Source organism: Pleurodeles waltl, chromosome 6, assembly GCF_031143425.1.
Source record: "Pleurodeles waltl isolate 20211129_DDA chromosome 6, aPleWal1.hap1.20221129, whole genome shotgun sequence".
NCBI classification, from domain to species: Eukaryota; Metazoa; Chordata; class Amphibia; order Caudata; family Salamandridae; genus Pleurodeles; species Pleurodeles waltl.
Window position 1 is genome coordinate 723,876,320 of NC_090445.1, and position 17,688 is coordinate 723,894,007.

The 17,688-nt window shown below is 45.1% G+C and overlaps 1 protein-coding gene across 2 annotated transcripts in view; it reads left to right on the forward strand.

The window, feature by feature from the left end:
• Positions 1-17,688, forward strand: part of SFXN4 (sideroflexin 4) — a 160,422-nt gene that overhangs the window by 77,215 nt on the left and 65,519 nt on the right. For both annotated transcript variants that reach the window (XM_069239240.1, XM_069239241.1), the window contains exons 6-9: positions 10,857-10,882; positions 13,862-13,915; positions 14,097-14,156; positions 14,237-14,305. In XM_069239240.1, the coding sequence (XP_069095341.1) occupies positions 10,857-10,882; positions 13,862-13,915; positions 14,097-14,156; positions 14,237-14,305 (209 nt within the window). The remainder of the gene's footprint in view (positions 1-10,856; positions 10,883-13,861; positions 13,916-14,096; positions 14,157-14,236; positions 14,306-17,688) is intronic.

The window sequence follows — 17,688 nt, forward strand, 5'->3', positions numbered from 1 at the left end:
GAGCACGGCCACGACCCGAAGTCGTGCTCCTAGTGCATCCCAGTCTCGCTCGAGAGGAAGGTCTTGATCGGTCACGGATTCATCACCACTCGTCTTCTTCTAAATCCTCGGGTCAAGGTAAGAAGAAGAAGAAGAAGTCGAAGAAGTCCCATCGCTCTCCGACTTCGCCCCATCGCTCAGTCGACGAGACACGGGAAGAGCCTCCGTCCTCACTTCCCTGAGTTTCCCTGAGCCGGAGCGACCCTGGCCCAGCTTAAAGAGTTTTATGAGGCCATGCTCCTCATATTTGGGTGGTCCGACCTCAATACGGTGCCTTCGGGCCCAAGGGGTTTGGCTGAGGGGCCTTCGGGTTCCGCGCCGGCAGCTTCGAATCCGGCCACCGAAGTCACCTCTGGATCCGTGCGCGAATCCGCGCCGGTCGCACCCTTGAGATCTTCCCCGGCACCGGGTCGATTACCGACGATCCCGACGTCGGTGGTGCCCACTATCGACGTCGACCCAATTCTTAGCCCCGACGACTCGGAGGCAGAGCGGCGTCGATGGAGCTTATTCGCCCCAGGACTGATTCGGACCCTTTTTCTTATGGGTACAAATAAGGGGAGGAATTGGAAGGGTCCCTGGACCGTTATGAATATCAGGATGACCCTGCTATGGACTGGGCTCAAGAATTTGGCGAAGCCAGTGGTCTGGATACTTCTCCTGACGGTGGCATGCTGTCTCCTCTTACCGTGGCTACGGCGGAGGGAGCAACCTATGGTATGGTAGTCAGTAGGGCAGCTGCGGTCCTTGGTCTCGAACTTCCCACTGTTGAGGTCAGGTCTAATCTCCTGAAGGAGGTGCTTCATCCTGGGGCTTCTACTTCAGAACCCCTTTTGCCATTTAATGAGGCCCTCACTGACAAACCCAACGCAGGGGCACCTGTGAATAGGACTATCACACGCCGCCATCGGCCTGCTCTGAATGACCCTAAATTCCTGTCCCAACACCCCACGCCTGAGAGTCTTGTTATCCAGGCTTCCTCTTCTTCAGGCGCATTCCTGTCCACACCCCCGGGTAGGGAATCCAAAAGGCTGGAACGGTTTGGCAAGAAGTTGTTTTCTTCCTCCAGTCTCGCGCTGCGGTCTGTGAACACTGCATGCCTTTTGGGCCCTAATACCCACTCTTTGTGGGATATGGTTGCGCAAGTCCTGCCGCAGATACCGGAGGAGGCCCGTGGTATCATCTCCCAAGCTGTGAATGATGGGAGAGATGCAGCAAAGTTCACAATCTGTTGTGGGCTGGACACAATCGACTCTCTGGGCAGATCAGTTTCTACGAGGGTGGCCTTATGACGCCACACCTGGTTACGCACTTCTGTTTTTTCGGGGGATGTCCAACAGTCACTCATGGACATGCCCTTTGATGGCTCTCCTCTCTTTGGAGAAAAAGTGGACTCGGCCTTGGAGAGATTCAAGGATTCCCGGGCTACGGCTCGGTCCCTCGGTCTTTCCTCTGCCCCTCGCCCACCACAGTCCACTTTTCGACCCTTTCGTGGCCACGGAAGGGACTCCCTGCTGCGTCTTCCACCCAGCCACTGTGCCTCGCACACTGTTCAGCCTATGCATGGCCGGGGACGCAGAATCCCACATGGCCGTGGGACAGGGAACCAGAGGTCTGCCCAGTCCACCTCTGCCCCCGCTGCAGCCTCCTAGTCCGTCCCCTCACTCCCATCCAGTCGGTGGCAGGCTTCGCCATCACCTGCCCCACTGGGAAAATATCACCACGTACAGGTGGGTTTTGAAGATTGTTCGAAAGGGCTACTCCCTCCCTTTTGAATCTGCTCCACCAACCATGCCACCATCCTTCAATCACCTTCCAAAGGATCATTTTGCGCTTCTCCGCCAGGAAGTCGCAGCTCTCTAGGCGAAGGGAGCTATAGAAAAGGTCCCTGTGCCAGAAGTAGGTCGTGGTTGTTATTCCAGCTACTTTCTGATACCCAAAAAGGACAAGGGTTTACGTCCTATCCTAGATCTTTGGGACCTAAACTACTTCCTCAAGAAGGAAAAACTCAAAATGCTCACCCTGGCTCAGGTTCTGTCTGCCTTGGACCAAGGAGACTGGATGGTAGCGTTGGACTTGCAAGACGCTTATTTCCACATCCCCATCCTGCCTGCCCACAGACGTTACCTACGATTCGTGGTAGGTCACAAGCACTTTCAGTTTACCTTGCTCCCTTTCGGCCTTACCTGTGCCCCTCAGGTGTTCATGAAAGTGATGGCGGTGGTTGCAGCTTATCTGCGGAGGTTAGGGGTCTCAGTCTTCCCCTACCTCGACGAGTGGCTGTTGAAGGCGGATTCGCCCCTGAAAGTCGTCTCCCACCTTCAGACTACGGCGAACCTCCTGCACATGCTGGGGTTCACTATAAACATGCTGAAGTCACACCTGACTCCCTCTCAGTCACTCCCTTTCATCGGAGAGGTTCTGGACACAGTGCAGTTTCGGGCTTATCCTCCTGAAAACAAGTCCAAGACATTCAGTCTATTTTTCTGATCTTTCGGCCTCGGGTTTCGGTCAGACTGACTCTGAGGCTGCTGGGCCTCATGGCATCCTGCATCCTGCTAGTGACACATATCAGATGGCATATGCGGGCTCTGCAGTGAGATCTGAAGTTCCAGTGGGCGCAGCTTAAGGGGATTCTATCCGACCTGGTCCAGATCTCAGCGGGGACTGCGAAAGACCTGCAGTGGTGGCTTTCGAATCCACATTGGGTCCACAGCAGATCCCTCTCCCTTCCCCAACCAGATCTATCTATAGTGACAGATGCGCCACTTCTGGATGGTGCGGCCACATGGGAGAGGCGGAGATCAGAGGACTCTGGTCTCCGGTGGAGTCTGGGCTCCATATCAGTCTGCTGGAGCTCTGGACGATCAGGTTTGCATTGAAAGCATTCCTTCCCTGTCTTAAAGGGAAAGTGGTGCAGGTGTTCACGGACAATACTACCGCCATGTGGTACTCCAACAAACAGGGTGGAGTAGGATCCTGGATCCTTTGTCAGGAGGCACTGCGACTCTGGACATGGCTGGAACATCAGGGCATTACCCTGATGGTTCAACATCTGGCAGGCTCCCTCAACGCCAGAGTGAACAAACTCAGCCGTCGATGCACAGCCGATCACGAATAGCACTCCATCTGGAGGTGGCGCAAGGTCTCTTTCAGCAGTGGGGAGAGCCTTGGTTAGATCTGTTCGCCTCCGCAGAGAACACGCAATGTCAGCTGTTTTGCGTGTTTGAGTTTCCAAGGCGGCACTCGCTCGGAGACGCTTTTCATCTCAAGTGGGACTCTGGCCTCCTTTACGCCTATACCTCTTCTGCCCAGAGTTCTCAAGAAAATCAGGAACGACCTTGCCGAAGTCATCTTGGTGGCTCCAGACTGTGCACGGAGAGTATGGTATCCAGAGCTATTGAGCATGTCCATCGATCCTCCACTCAGACTGCCTCTTCGGGCGTATCTTCTGTCGCAGCAACAGGGGACGGTTCTTCACCCAAACCTGTCCAACCTCCGCCTTTGTGCCTGGAGATTGAGCGGCGCCAGTTGACGGCTTTTGCCCTTCCACCCAAAGTCTGCAATGTTATCTTGGAAGCCAGGCGTCCATGAACCAAAACTGTATACACCTGTTGTTGGAATAAATTTGTACCAACAAATCTGTTGAGGCCCTTTCCACCCCTCTATCCGAGGTTCTTCTGTTCATTCTTTTTTTGGCCCAGCAGGGCTCTGCTTTGGGCACCCTTAAAGGGTATTTCTCTGCCATTTCAGCCTTTCTTAGGCTACCTGATCAGCCCTCACTCTTTAAATCTCCTTTTGTGAGTAGATTCCTAAAAGGGCTCACCCATTTATTTCTTCCCACTCCATTTATCATGCCTCAGTGGGACCTTAATCTGTACTTACTTACTTGATGTGTACCCCCTTTGAGCCAATGCATAATTGTCCCTTGAGGCTCCTCACCTTCAAAATTGTCTTTCTGGTCGCTATCACCTCTGCTCGCAGGGTGAGTGAGCTTCAGGCCCTTACCTCAAAACCTCCATACTTGCCTGTGCACTCTGACAAAGTTGTGTTTCGCACTAGGGTTTCTTCCTTTCTAAGGTGGTTACACCCTTTCATGTAGGCTAGTCCATCACTCTGCCTACTTTCTATGCACCCCCACATCCTTCCCATGAGGAGGAGAGACTCCACTGTCTGGACCCAAAAAGAGCGTTGGCGTTCTACCTCAATCGTACTAAAGATTTCCGGTGGACAATCAACTCTTCGTTCAGTTTGTGGGTGCGAAAAAAGGGCAGGCGGTGCAAAAGCATACCATCTCTTGATGGCTGCTTCTTTGCATCAAAATGTGCTACGCTTTGGCCAAAAAGCAACCTCCTGAAGGCTTGTGTGCTCATTCCACCAGAGCAACTGCTGCTTCCACTGCGTTAGCACGCGGGGTTCCTGGCCTGGATATCTGCCAGGCAGCTACGTGGGCATCCCTGCACACGTTTGCTAAGCAGTACTGCCTGGACAGTCAGGTCCATCGGGACAGCTATTTTGGTCATTTGGTCCTGCAGGACTTCCTGGTATGATCTTGGTTCGCAGCCCGCCACGGAGGATGGCATTGCTTGGGTATCTATTCTAAGGTAAGGAATCTGCAACTAGAAGTCTCTATCAGATGTACAAGTTTCCTACCTTCGGTAACGAAATATCTGGTAGAGACATATTCTAGTTGCAGATTCCTTCCCTCCCACCCATCCTCCCTGCTTGCGAACTGATTTCTAGGGACAGGGATTCCCCCTTTCAGGTCCTTAGCTCTGGCGCACCAATCTCAGTGTTCTTAGCAGCTCTGCGCTTTGGCTTGGAAAGCCGTTAAAAGAAACTGACGTCACTGTGCGAGGGCGGGGTCTATATACTACTGCGGATGTCATCACGGCGACCATGACACCAACGACGCCCGCGGAGTTGACCGACGCCACCTGCTGACGCGCAAGGGTATTGCTCGAAGAAAAATCTCCGGATCCACTCTGACGCCTGGGGAAATTCTAAGGTAAGGAATCTGCAACTAGAATATGTCTCTACCAGATATTTCGTTACCGAAGGTAAGTAACTTGTACATTAATACATGCACCCAGATGGTAGCTTAGAGGTGCCTCTAGAAACCCTACCAACTAGTAGTGTGTTGAGTGACTAGTTCTAACCAGCCTGCCACCACAGACGAGTTTCTGACATCAGGGGTGCGAGCTCACGATCTTGGACAGTCAGGAACAAAGCCTGCTCTGGCAAGGGATGTTACACACCCGTCCCAACAGGATGACCTGCAAATTAGCATTCCAAGGCAGGGAGCTTCAAAGAGCCCACTGCCTTTGGTATGCGAATCTGGCATCTTTTAGAGGTGAAGGGATGCCGACCCCCCTGACCATGGCCCACATGGCCCATTTGGCAGGATTCATAACCCTTTATGTAAAAGAGGTAGAACTGGGCTGAGTTCAGATGGTAAAAAACATGTCTTAGTGACGAGAGTAACATTTTAGGAGACTTCTAGAGAAATTTCAGTTTTGCAAAAATTACGGTTTGGATCATTTGTAGACATCCACCGTTTAGTCATCTCTAAGCTTGTCGTGTTTGCCTGGTTAGGGTCAGGTGAAAACCCAAATATTAACCACTTGTCATCCGCATACATGTAGGCACAACGTGTGCTTAGATTGTGAAGGATTGAAGCTAACAGGTGCATGAAAAAGTAGAGAGGACAAAACGGAACCCTGTTGTTTGTTGAGGGAAAGGGAGGTAGAGAAACAATCTGTAGAGAAACAATTTGAGTACAATTAAGTAGAGAAACAATCTGTAGAGAAACAATTTGAGTACAATTACTTAGAAATAATATAAGCCAGCTCAGTGCTTTGTCTCTAAACACGATGTTACCTAATCTTCGGAATACAATTAGATGGTTTATTGTATGGAATGCTGCCGAGAGTTCCAGGAGAATCAAAGGCGCTGGGTCTCTGGCATCCATCATCCTACGTGAATCATCAAAAAAGTTTAATACAATGTCTTTGCCTGAAACCGCTTGAAAAATATCCTAGAAATTGTGGTTTTCAACAAAGTCTCAGATATGAAAAAAACAAGTTTTCCTAGCAAGTTCGGCAAATAATGTAGGAGGGAAATGGGAAGAAAATTCCCAGCTGCTAATTTAGCTAGGCGTTCTGTAATAATAGTCATTTTCCAAAAGTCGGGCACAATTCCTATTTTGAGTGACCTTGAGAAAATGGGCGGGATCTCTTCAACTAAGCCAGGGGAGAGTTCCTGCATTAATTTTGCAGGGTACATGTTAATTTGAGAACTTGGAGGTGAACTCGAAGTAATATTCTTGGTAAATCAGTTTCTAAAATTGGAGAGAATTTATAAGAAAATACTCAAGCTACTTCATGGTTTGTTAGAAGGAGTATTATTTGAAATATTTGTAGGGTCTGCTTCTATTTCTTGCTTATTGTCTTCAATTTTATTAGAGAAAAAGGGACAAGATGAATGGAAAGGGTATTTGATTTCCTAGACAGCATATTTCTGCATTCCGGTTTATGGAGTTCTCTCATAAGCCTCAACAGCTCTTTGGAAAAAGTAACAGTGATGTTTAGACATAGGGAGAAACAAGTACAGATGATTTTTACAATAAATAAGTCAGGCCTACTGCCTTTGTCGTACCTTTTCATAACAAACAGATCATACCTACGGCATTTGACATAAAATTTTCCCAGTGAAGCAATCAGGCCAATAGCTTTATCATCATTGGCATGTCACCATTACCATTTTAGGCCTACCGTACTGAGCCTAAGATTTCCCTTAAGACAGCCATCAGGCACACAGTCATAAAATTAGAAATATGGAAAAACTGCAAATGGAGAAATAATATACAAACAGTATAAAAACAAGTATTAACAAGAATTATCAAAGCCAAAATCTACCATCCAGGGTTTGTCAAATAGGGCTAACAAACACCAAAATCTCTTTCTGTGTAACAAAATAATTGTATACAATCTAACACAGTGTAATAACAATCCATTAGTGATGTACAACTGGCTATACAACATGGTTTTTATGTTAAATAGACCCTGTATATTGCCTCTGTCGTAATGTTTCATACTAAACAGTTCAGACTGGGGCTTCCCAAGGAAGACTTACAATGGTTCCGGAGTAACTGGGCCAAGTAATTTCCCTTCAGCACTTGACTCTCAGTGATCGAGTAGTCCGAGGCTCCTCATGGGGAGGTAGGTACAAGATGTGAGAGGGTTCATAACTCAAAATACACTACAGTGGTACCAATAAGATGGCTATCAAGTCCAGAACAATTTTGGTGTAAAAAGTAGCATTTATTAAACATGCCGAACACAATACACTAAATAATCCACAGTAGTAAGCTCAACCATTTTTCAGGGTAGTGCTCACTCTTGCGGGTCCTTTTGCTCCCCATCTCTCTTCCACGCTATACTGCGTACATGGTGTGTTCTAGGAGATGACCCCAGATGTTGCCCGCACTAGCAATGAGCATCAAAGTCTGGCATTGGTCTTGAAAGTTTTTCAGCTCTCAAAGTCTCACACGGGCCTACGGCCTTCCTTCCACCTTACCCAAAGCGCAGCCTTCAGAAAAGTGTCCTGGAGCCGGGGTGCTTGTCTCCCCCGTCGTCCACACAGAACAGCTTGCACAGCACCCTTTCAACTGTCGGCCAGATCAGCGTGCTGAGGGGCAGGGGAGTCAACAACAGCAACAACTTATAGCTGCAGAGGCTTCTTCTTGTCCTGCTGGTAAGTCCGTGAACCAGCAGCAGTCCTGCAGGAGACTTCTGGACTGGTTCTCGAGCCCCTCTGCTGTTTGCGAGTGTCTTCAGACGTGACCATGGTCCCAATGGCCCTAGTGGCCCCCTCCTGACATCCAGGGCTCACAGAAGAGGCAACAGTCTTGATCAAGTTAGATCCTCTGGGCGTCGACCCCAACCGTCTCAATGACACAGATTTGGGTGACGGGCCACAGTCTCAGCTTCACTGGCCCAATGGACCAGGTCCCTCATACTCTTCTTATAAGATTCCGCTGGGACTTGCTTCCTTCAGACTCTCTCCTCCTCCTCTCAAGGCGCATTGGCTTCTGCCTATCTCCTTGTCTTAGCATGCAGGCAGATAGGCTAGTGCTGTAGGCATAGGGTGTAGGAAGCCGGCTCTTTACACAGTGGACCAAAAAGAGGTCCGCTGTGTAAAGAGTCCAGCTGAACCCCAAAAACATTACAGAGCCACAAATGACACCCCAAATGCTCTCTTTTGTGGTAGTAAAGGAAAGCAGTTAGGCACTTCAGAAGGCAGTGCTAAGCAAGTATTGCACACACAAAGGCAGTAAGCAACACACTCTGTAAAGGAATCCAACAACAGTTTGTAAAAACAACAAATACTTCTATATGAATTTTGATACCAAGATCACAGGAATCAGGTGAGTACTTTTCGAATTATGAATTTTTAGAGTTTTCAAAAGCTGACACAGAGGATTTTTTGGGTGCGGTATGTTATTCCATGTGGGAAAAACATGTACTGTATTTGGGCACTTAACAGAGACTTATGGGACTGTTTTTCAGGACTTAAAGTGAGTATGGGGCAAGGTCCAAGCCCACACAAATAGGTCACCCCGCGGGAGGCTCCAGGGCGTCCAGTTGCCGAGGTGTGTTATGGCGTCAGGTGTCCCATTCACTTAAATGGGAACAGTCTGGTTAGGAAGAGGCTGCAAGCTAGGACTGGGGAGGCGGGCAGTCCAGGGGAAACCTCACAAGGGTTCAATCCTACAGGTCCTCTGGCACACAGGGGCACCGTTGGTCCACTTCTCCTCAGTCTGTGGTGCTTTAATGCAGTGATGTCTTTTGGCTTTGGGTCCGGGGCTGGAGCCACTTGCAGTTTGAGGGGGCCCGCAGAAAGAGGCTGCAGGCGGCGACTGGAAGTCCAGTCTGGCCAAACCCAAGGGTGGGATCAGCTCGAGAGGGTCTCAGGACACCGTGGACACAACTGACTCCTTCAGACTCACCCTGTGGCACTCAGGTGGTGAGGTGCTTTGAGGCGTCAGGTCGCGGTGGTCAGGGACTTGCTCTGGGTCTTGATGACCTGGTGAAAAGGGGAAACAGAGAAGTGGGGCCACTCTCCTGAATGGCTGTGTGGATCTTGATGTTTCTCCACAGTAGGTCTGCTTTGGGCTTGTTGGCATCCGGATTGGACCACCAACAAGTCTTGGCTGCTGCAAGGGGTCCAGCACCCCAGGTATAGGTGCAGGGAGCCTCTGGGTGGGGTCAGCGTCTCTGGACTTTGGGGAAATGGTGGGGCTGACCTCCTGGGCTCCAATCAGTCTTCTCCTGGTTCGCTGATCCCTCAGAGGGCCCGATGGCCAATGGGCAGAGTACCAGACGTTGCAAACGGTGGCTGGAGGGAAGCAGCTCCTCTGCTTCAAGGAAGTTCTCTGGCAGTTGCCAAAGCACTGGCAGCTCTCTGGATTTCTTGGAGTCTGCACAGTGGCAAAACAAGCCTGTTTCTCCATGAAGGTCGGGTGCAGCAGGCAGGCTTGGCGCCAAGTCAGTCATGCTCCTCGTTTTTCGGGTCAGCAGTCTTCTTTGTCTACTCCTTCTTTTGTGTCCATCGAAATCTGAAGTCCTGGTATCAGGGGTTACCCTAAATACTCACTTTAGGGGGGTGATCAATGCTCTAATCCAATGCAGAATAAAACGAAATTCTGTTTTGTTGCCTGCCCCCAAAAACACAACTTCAACTGATGCAAAACACAACTACTCAGTTATGTTATCATTTTTAAAAATCGGATTCAGTCACTTCAGCAAGAAGTAAATCAGATAGGCTGTCAGTACAGTATAGGATCACTTAAAGCACTCACTATTGTGCACTAGGTTGTCTATGCCCATATACCAACCTTCTTGGCAAGAAAACGTTGCTGACTGCTGCGATCCAACAGGTAGTTCCTGCTGGAAGTTCCACCTATATAAACTGAGCCTTCTCAGTTGGTTATGGTATGAAGTCAATCTTAAAGGCCATAGCCAAGCCTTATTTACAATTCAAAGAATATGTTAAAAATATTAGAGCTTTAAAGGAGGATTGTTTGCTCCTTGTTAAGACTTGTATAAAAGATTTTTTTTACCAGCAATCGTACAGATTACCTTAGTAGCCAAGGGTTTTTATGTTGTTACTCTGTCAAACCATGGAGGGTAGAAGATTTTCACTGTGCCTCTGCTTCAACCAGTAGTTTTCAGAAACTGCTTTGTTTTTGTTTTTTTTAGATCCAAGCAAGTAATGTATTCTTTTTTTTGCAAGTATTGTAACTCCAACCTTCTCACTCTTTGTTTGGTGCTTTTGTTTACACATTGGGCCCGATGACAAGTGGGTCAGTGAATTTCGACCCAAGTGTGAACTCTTGTTTGAACATGTATTGGAATTACGAGTTGTGAGGTATTTAACATATCCAAGAACAATAGGATGGGTTAAATACCTCAACCTTTGTTAATTTTTGGCAGGCCAAACTTGCCAAAATTTAACAGGGGAAATGTGTACAATATTTACCATACTGTGCAGATTTTAGTATGTTGAACACCAAAATCCACGTTATTCCCCGAAAACTAGTAATACGAGCTATTTATTGCTCCTGATAACGGACACACCCTGGGGTATTGTTATATGTGGGGTGTGATAAATAGCACCTTTACTTGTAATCAGGCCCTTAGTCTTCCCAGTTTTGTGTGTCACCTCAGTGGGATGTGTATTTTTAAGTCATGGCTGTGAATACTGTCACATCCCCTTGGCTGGTGAATTTATTGTATTGTGTGTTTTTTTTGCAGCCTTCCTTCCTGTTGGTGCGCCACTGGTAAGTAGTTGGACAACAAAGTCTACAGTCAGAGGTTACAGTGAAGATCTATGCTCCCTCGTGCAAAAGAGCAGCAGCAGAATGTGGTGTATGAAGGGTGAATGCACATGCTTGAAGTGAATAAGGGCCGTGTTTATCCTTGATGTGAAATGAGAAAGGACGAGCGACTGTCAGCAGCACTACTCCGCGGCCTCTGATTAATGACTGACAGCAGATCCTTGTCTCTTGTCTGATCCCCTCACATTCTTGTCTGTCCTTAGTTGCCCATCCTTGATTACCTAAGAATGTTGTTTGTTGTTACATCTCCTTTGGAGGCCTTGGATCATGCACCATTATCCAGTCCTTGTGTGTCTCACAAGACCCTGCGATTAACTGATATCCTTGACTGTCCTCATATTCCTTTGAAAGTTTCAGATTTGTTTATGTTCTAAATCCCCTTAACTGCTTTATTATTCTTGTGTGTCACTGGATTCTGGCAGTGGCTATAGTGGAGATCGTGGGAAGTTTTTACATAAACATATAGTTAATCAAATTTTCCTTGGCGTGTATATATATTTGTTAATCTAATATTTCTGTAGTTTGTTGTTATATGCAAGCAGTATCTTAGCAACTTGTCACACATACAAATATAACATTATTTTTGAATCAATAACAATAGCCGTCAGATTGTTTGCTAACAGATCATACAAAAATGTGACTTTAGTAATCAGATTAATTCATTGTATGACTCCAGGGCCATTGTAGCTATCAAATTACTGGTTGATCTTTAGAATTCAACAATAACTCTCGAGTAACAGGATTAGTCAGAAAACATAGCAATGAAATAGCTAAAACACAGCACTGAAGTAGCCAGCACATATTTTGTGGAATCCCCACTTCTTCAGGGCTACAAGAAATAAGGGTAAAAAAACCGGAACCAAAAAAATATAAGTTCTTGGACTTAGTAGAAACAGTACAAACCAAAGAGAACTAGAACAAGTAACAGTCTAACACGAAAACGAGAAAAGAAATGAAAAGAGAGAAATGAAAGAGAGAAACAATACGCAGACACATTCGGATACAGGGACATAGAGAAAAGAACAAAGATGAAAACAAAATAAGAAATAGGTAGTTGCACAAGAGAAAAGGTTATATAGATCCATATATCCATAAGTGCTAATTAAACTATTTATTAACTCTAACACCAAACAGAATGTGTAGAGAAAATTAATTAATAAAGGCGACCTAAATGGAATGAAATATAGATTGTTCCCCAGTAGTCATATAAGCACAGGTAGGCATACTCATCAACCCAAATTCTTAGCCCCAATTACATAATCACAAAACACAAGGGAGATTGCTTACCATGTAATCAATGCCTCTCATTGAATAGTGCTTCGGGGAAGGAAGGAACATACACACTGGAGGCTAAGGTAAAAGTAAAAACTCAAAAAGAGAACATTGCCTTAAAAGAAAAGAAAAAAGAAGAAGCCCTGCACTTATCATCAGAACTTCTAATAAATACAAATTAAGATTTACCAAATTCAGTTTATTAAATCAAGCAAAAAAAACAAAGTTTCCATAATGTGCTTTTCAGAAAACCGATGTTTAAACCAATATGAAACATATTGCTTCCAAATTACATCCCTTTCATGTAGAGCATGACCCAACAGCAAGTTTTCCCGATAGAGCGGCCCATCAAGGAAGCAAAAAAAGAAACTGAAAAACCCAAAACAAAAGAAAATAAATGCTTTAAAGGAATTTCGACAATGAAACCCATCAGGTGATGTACATGTGCTGAGAAATCCCATCATAAATCACATTAGCACTTCACGTGTAGTGAAAAATAACTGTGATCTTAAGTTCATCATAGTGCAAAGAGTCATGCTATAAGTAAACTCCAACTTACTGTGAATACTTTTTTCTTTTATTATAAGGCAATGTTCTCTTTTTGAGTTTTTAATCTTAATTAAGCCTCCAGTGCGTATGTTACTTCCTTCCTTTTTTTGTTCTTTTCTGTGTCCGAATGTGTCTGCGAATTGTTTCTCTCTTTCACTCTGTCATGTTAGATTGTTACTTGTTCTAGTTCTCTTTGGGTTGTAATGTGTGTACTTACGTCTAAGAACTTATAGTTCTTTTTGTTCTGTTCTTTTTTACCCTTATTTCTTGCAGCCCTGAAGAAGCAGGGATCCCACGAAACACGTATTGACTACTTCAGTGCTATGTTTTGGCTACATCATTGCTATGTTTTTTTACTAATCCTGTTACTCGAGAGTTGGTATTGTTAGATTCTGCTGATCAACCTGTAGTTTAATTGCTACAATTGCCCTGGAGTGATACAATGCATTAACCTGGTTATTAAAATCACAGTTTTGTTAGCAAAAAGTCTGAGGGCTATTGTTATTGATTCAAAAATATTGTTTTATTCTTATGTATAACATATTGCTAAAAAACAGTTTGTATATATCAACAACAAAATACAGAAATATTAGATAAACAGATTGTCCTTGTCATGTGTATATATATATATATATATATATATATATATATAGAAACTCCCCACGGTCTCCACTATATTCCAATTAAATTTTTGTCAGCTGGATAAACTGACACTTGTGGGTGAGAGCAGGGGGCCATTTCTCAGTTTATCCACTTTTTTCTGGCAATGGCCTCAGATCCTTTCCTGTGTCTAGTCCTGCCTGGTTGGCCGCAAATACAAGATCCTTTTTTTTCCTTCCCTTCATCACTTAATTGCCCCTCTAGTTTTATACCCACCCTTCTGTCACAGCAAACTGCAGACCTGATACCATAATTAGTTTTATTGCCCAAAGGCACTCTGTGTGGTGAGATTGTGTATTACTGCATAGATTTAACACCCTCTGCCAGGATGTTTCCATTTAATTACTAATGAGCAACACTATGGGTAGCACCAATGTGCATTGAGAATGTTTTAATATATCAAACCCTCTTTTGATACTTCCATAATTTTTCCCACCTAAGGTCATTGCTGCATTGCTGCCCCACCAAGGAGTGAAGCCTGCGTTTTTCTGGCAGGTACGTCTGCATTCTCCATCTTTGATTGACTTCCTTCATTTGGTGTTTTACCACAATTACTACTGCAATCTTTTCTCTCTACATCCACTGCACATCATCTTCCATTAATGCGATCAGGATCACTGAGAGCTATCAAATGTAATCCCACGCTCTTCATGTTAATTTTTCCTCCTCTCTATAGCTGCTGTTCCAGGCGTACAGTGCTGGATTCAACTTGGCAAATGATAACGCCACTAACCAGGTAAGTGTGAGCCCTGGCGATCACTATAGTGCTTAAGCTGTAGGAACAGCTACTGACTGTGCTATGTTCTCTTTTTGCAGGTCGACCAGTTTCGAAGTAAGCAAGGAGTCCTTCTCTTGTCAGCAGTCTCCTGCACAACACTTTTGGGGGTAGGTGCAACTGCCTACCTTTTAGAAAGGTGTGCATTTATTTTGGCTGTGTATCGAAGAGCTTTCCATTCACCAACAGTGATAGCTCAAAATAATGGGGACGGATTGGGTGCTCCCTAAGAAGGCAGAACCGCATTGGCAAAAACTGGCTTTTACTAAATGCATTTATTCAAGTACTTCCATAAATGTTCTCCTCTTTGTGGATTTTTTAAGCAGATGAAAATGGTATTGTATGTATGTATATAGTATTTGTAAAGCGTGTTCCGGCTGAGGCATCGAAGCGCTCAAAGAGAAGCGGAGTGAGCGAGTGACCGTAGATCTAAAATGCAGAAGACTGAATTAACGTGGGAAGAGCCAAGTTTTGACCAACTTCCTAAAAGCCAAGAAGTCTTGTTGCTTCCTTATAAACACAGGGAGTGAGTTCCAGCATTTAGCCGCAGCGATTGTGAAAGCCTTATCCCCCATCTGACCCTATAGGTGCGTGGGACTTGAATTTGGAAGGACCCCCTGGATCTAAGTTGCCGACTTGGTCTGTACCAGTGTAATCCTGAGGATAAAAATTCAGATTCCCTTCCATGTACGGCTTTGTAAGTCAGACATAACTTTTTAAACCTGATACGCTTTTCTAGTGGTAGCCAGTGCAGTTGTATCAAGCTGCCACTGGAAGAAGCTGAATAAGGGAGGTTTAGTATGAAGCAGGGCAGCTGTGTTCTGAATAAGCTGGAGCTTCGTAAGTGAAACCTTGTCCAAGTTGAGCATCAAGGTATTGCAATAATCCAATTTGGATACCACTAATGCCAAAGTAACCGTGACTCTCCACTCCCTTGTAAGATATGGGAAGATCTTTTTCAGCATTCTCTGAGTCCAGAGGCAGGTTTTAACAACATGTTTCACCTGCGACTTAAAAGAGAGACAGTTGTCAAATATGACCCCCAGATTTCTGGTGGCCACAATAGGCAGAGGAAGATTTCCACACTCTGATGGCCACCAGCGTGAATTCCATAGTTCTTTGCTGGAGCCAAAGCACGGAATTTGGGTTTTGTCTTCATTTAATTTGAGCCAATTTAGACCCATCCACCTATGAACTTCTCGCATGCAATTATGGAAGCGGACAGCCACTTCATCCCCGTTCTTAGAGACTGGGATGATCAACTGAGTGTCATCAGCACAAGATGTAGGTGTGAAACCAAGGGCCAGATGTATCAAAGTGTTTTACCCATTCGGTGTCAATCGGAAAATGCGTTGGTACATATGGCCCCAAATGTTCAAATTAATCTTGCTAAAGGTGCTACATATAAATTGAATAATGTGGGGCTGAGCGAGGGGCCCTGAGGAACACCACATGGTAGGGAGTATGCTGATGACTTAAAGTCTCTGCAGCTTACCGTAATCGATTTATCTTCTAGGAAAGCTCCAAGGATCTTCAAAGCTGTGTCCCTAATCCCTGCTTGATGGAGGCGAGCTATCATAATCTGAGGCAATATGGTATTGAATGCTGCAGAAAGGTCCAATAGAACCAATACGGTTCTCCTTGTCCCTCATTCATCAGCCTACGAATCATGTCAGAGGTGGCGATAAGCGCAGATTCAGAGCTGTGTTCCTGCCTGAAACCATGTTGGGAGGAATCTAGTCTTCCTGTGGTGGTTAGAAAATTGGCTAAATCCTTATTGATATGTTTTTCAAAAATCTTAGCCTGAAAGGGGAGCAAAGAAATGGGCCGTAGATTGCTAAGATCATGTCTTGCTCCATCAGGTTTCTTTTTCAGGGGGACCACCATTGCGTCCTTCCAAGATGGAGGCTAGGCTTCTATGGTTAAAACTTCCCGAAAAACTGGGACTAAAGCATTAGAGACGGTATCAGGGACTTGTTGGAGAATATGAGGAGGACAAGGGTCCATGGAGGAACCTGATTTGATTCCTTACATTAACTTTTTGATTCTCTCTGGAGAAAGTGGTTGAAAATTAGTTAACAGTGGAAGGTCAATATCTGTATCAAGTACACCATCTGTCTTCTCATTCTGATTGAAGCTCGGGTATATATGTCTGACTTTATTTTCAGAGAAGGTAGCCACCTTGTTACAGAACTCCTGTGAGTTCTCCAACTCCAGGGGAGGGATGGGGGTTGTCAATGTACTAACAACTTAAAAAAGTTCTCTAGGTGCATTAGATGCTTCCTTAATCTTCGCAGTAAAATATTCAGATTTAGCTTTAGTAGTTGCCTCTTTATAATTTTTAAGAACCTCTCCTAGCTTTCCTTTTTCAACTGGATTGGGATCTAACTTCCATCGCCTTTCTTGTTGACGATATTTTCTTTGAAGTATTTTAAGCTCCTTAGTAAACCAAGGATATCTACCTTTTATTGCTCCGCGCAAAACAGAGAGTTTAAATGGGGTCAGATGATCAATAGCAATAGATATTCCCTGATTGAAACTATCTATAACTGATAGAGATTGATTTTTAGTAACTGCCCAGCCTGCCTCTAAGGCTGGACCTAATTCTTGCTTCTTAATGCGATACCAATTTCTGACCAATTTTCCCTTAAGTCTAGGTTGTTTGAACAGGTCCACTTCAGTAAATCTAAAGGTTAGTAGATGATGATATGTCCAGCTGAGTGGAGAATTAGCCAGCAGAAGCTGGTCCTTGGCACGAATAAATATTGCGTCTAATATATGGTCTGCTATATGAGAGGCCGAGGTGACTTTCAGTTCCCAATCTAAAGCTGTCATAAAGCTTAAAAATTCCCCAATGTGAGGATTATGGATGTCATCGAAGTGGAGATTAAAATCCCTGTCAATTTTCTGGCAATTTTGAAAAATTATGTACACGTACTGAAAATTTTGGAAGCAAGATTTCTAATATGCATCCAAATTAAAGTATATTTTCAGAAATGTCATATTTTCAGCTGTAACTCTGGAATCACATTTGGAATGTTGTTAAAAGCTTGTTTTTTTAACTCCAGTACATATCTTCAACAATGACTAGACGTATCCAAATGAAGAATTAGCTTGGATCTGTAGATCTGGCCACTTCCTTATGTGGATAACATTTCTGGCCTGGCCTGGATCTTTGTGTGTGTAGTATTTTACTCTGCTTTAAAGTTTCTGATTTTTAATATGCACTTATCTGCTGGAAAGCTGATCTTCTCACTCTATGGCTGTCTGCTGCTGGTCATTCTTTGTATGAGTGCAAAATCCTGGCAGTTCGCCGGTAGTTGTCCATGTCCTTTGTATGTCAGTGTTATGACTAATTTAAAGAACATTTGTGTCTCTATGATTTACTTTTCCATAAAACCTTTGTGTGTCTGGAAGAGGGCAAAATTGGCAAGTAGTCTTGGCCACATTCCCTTTCATTTGTTTGCTGCTGCCCCCTTGGGCAGTCCTGGGT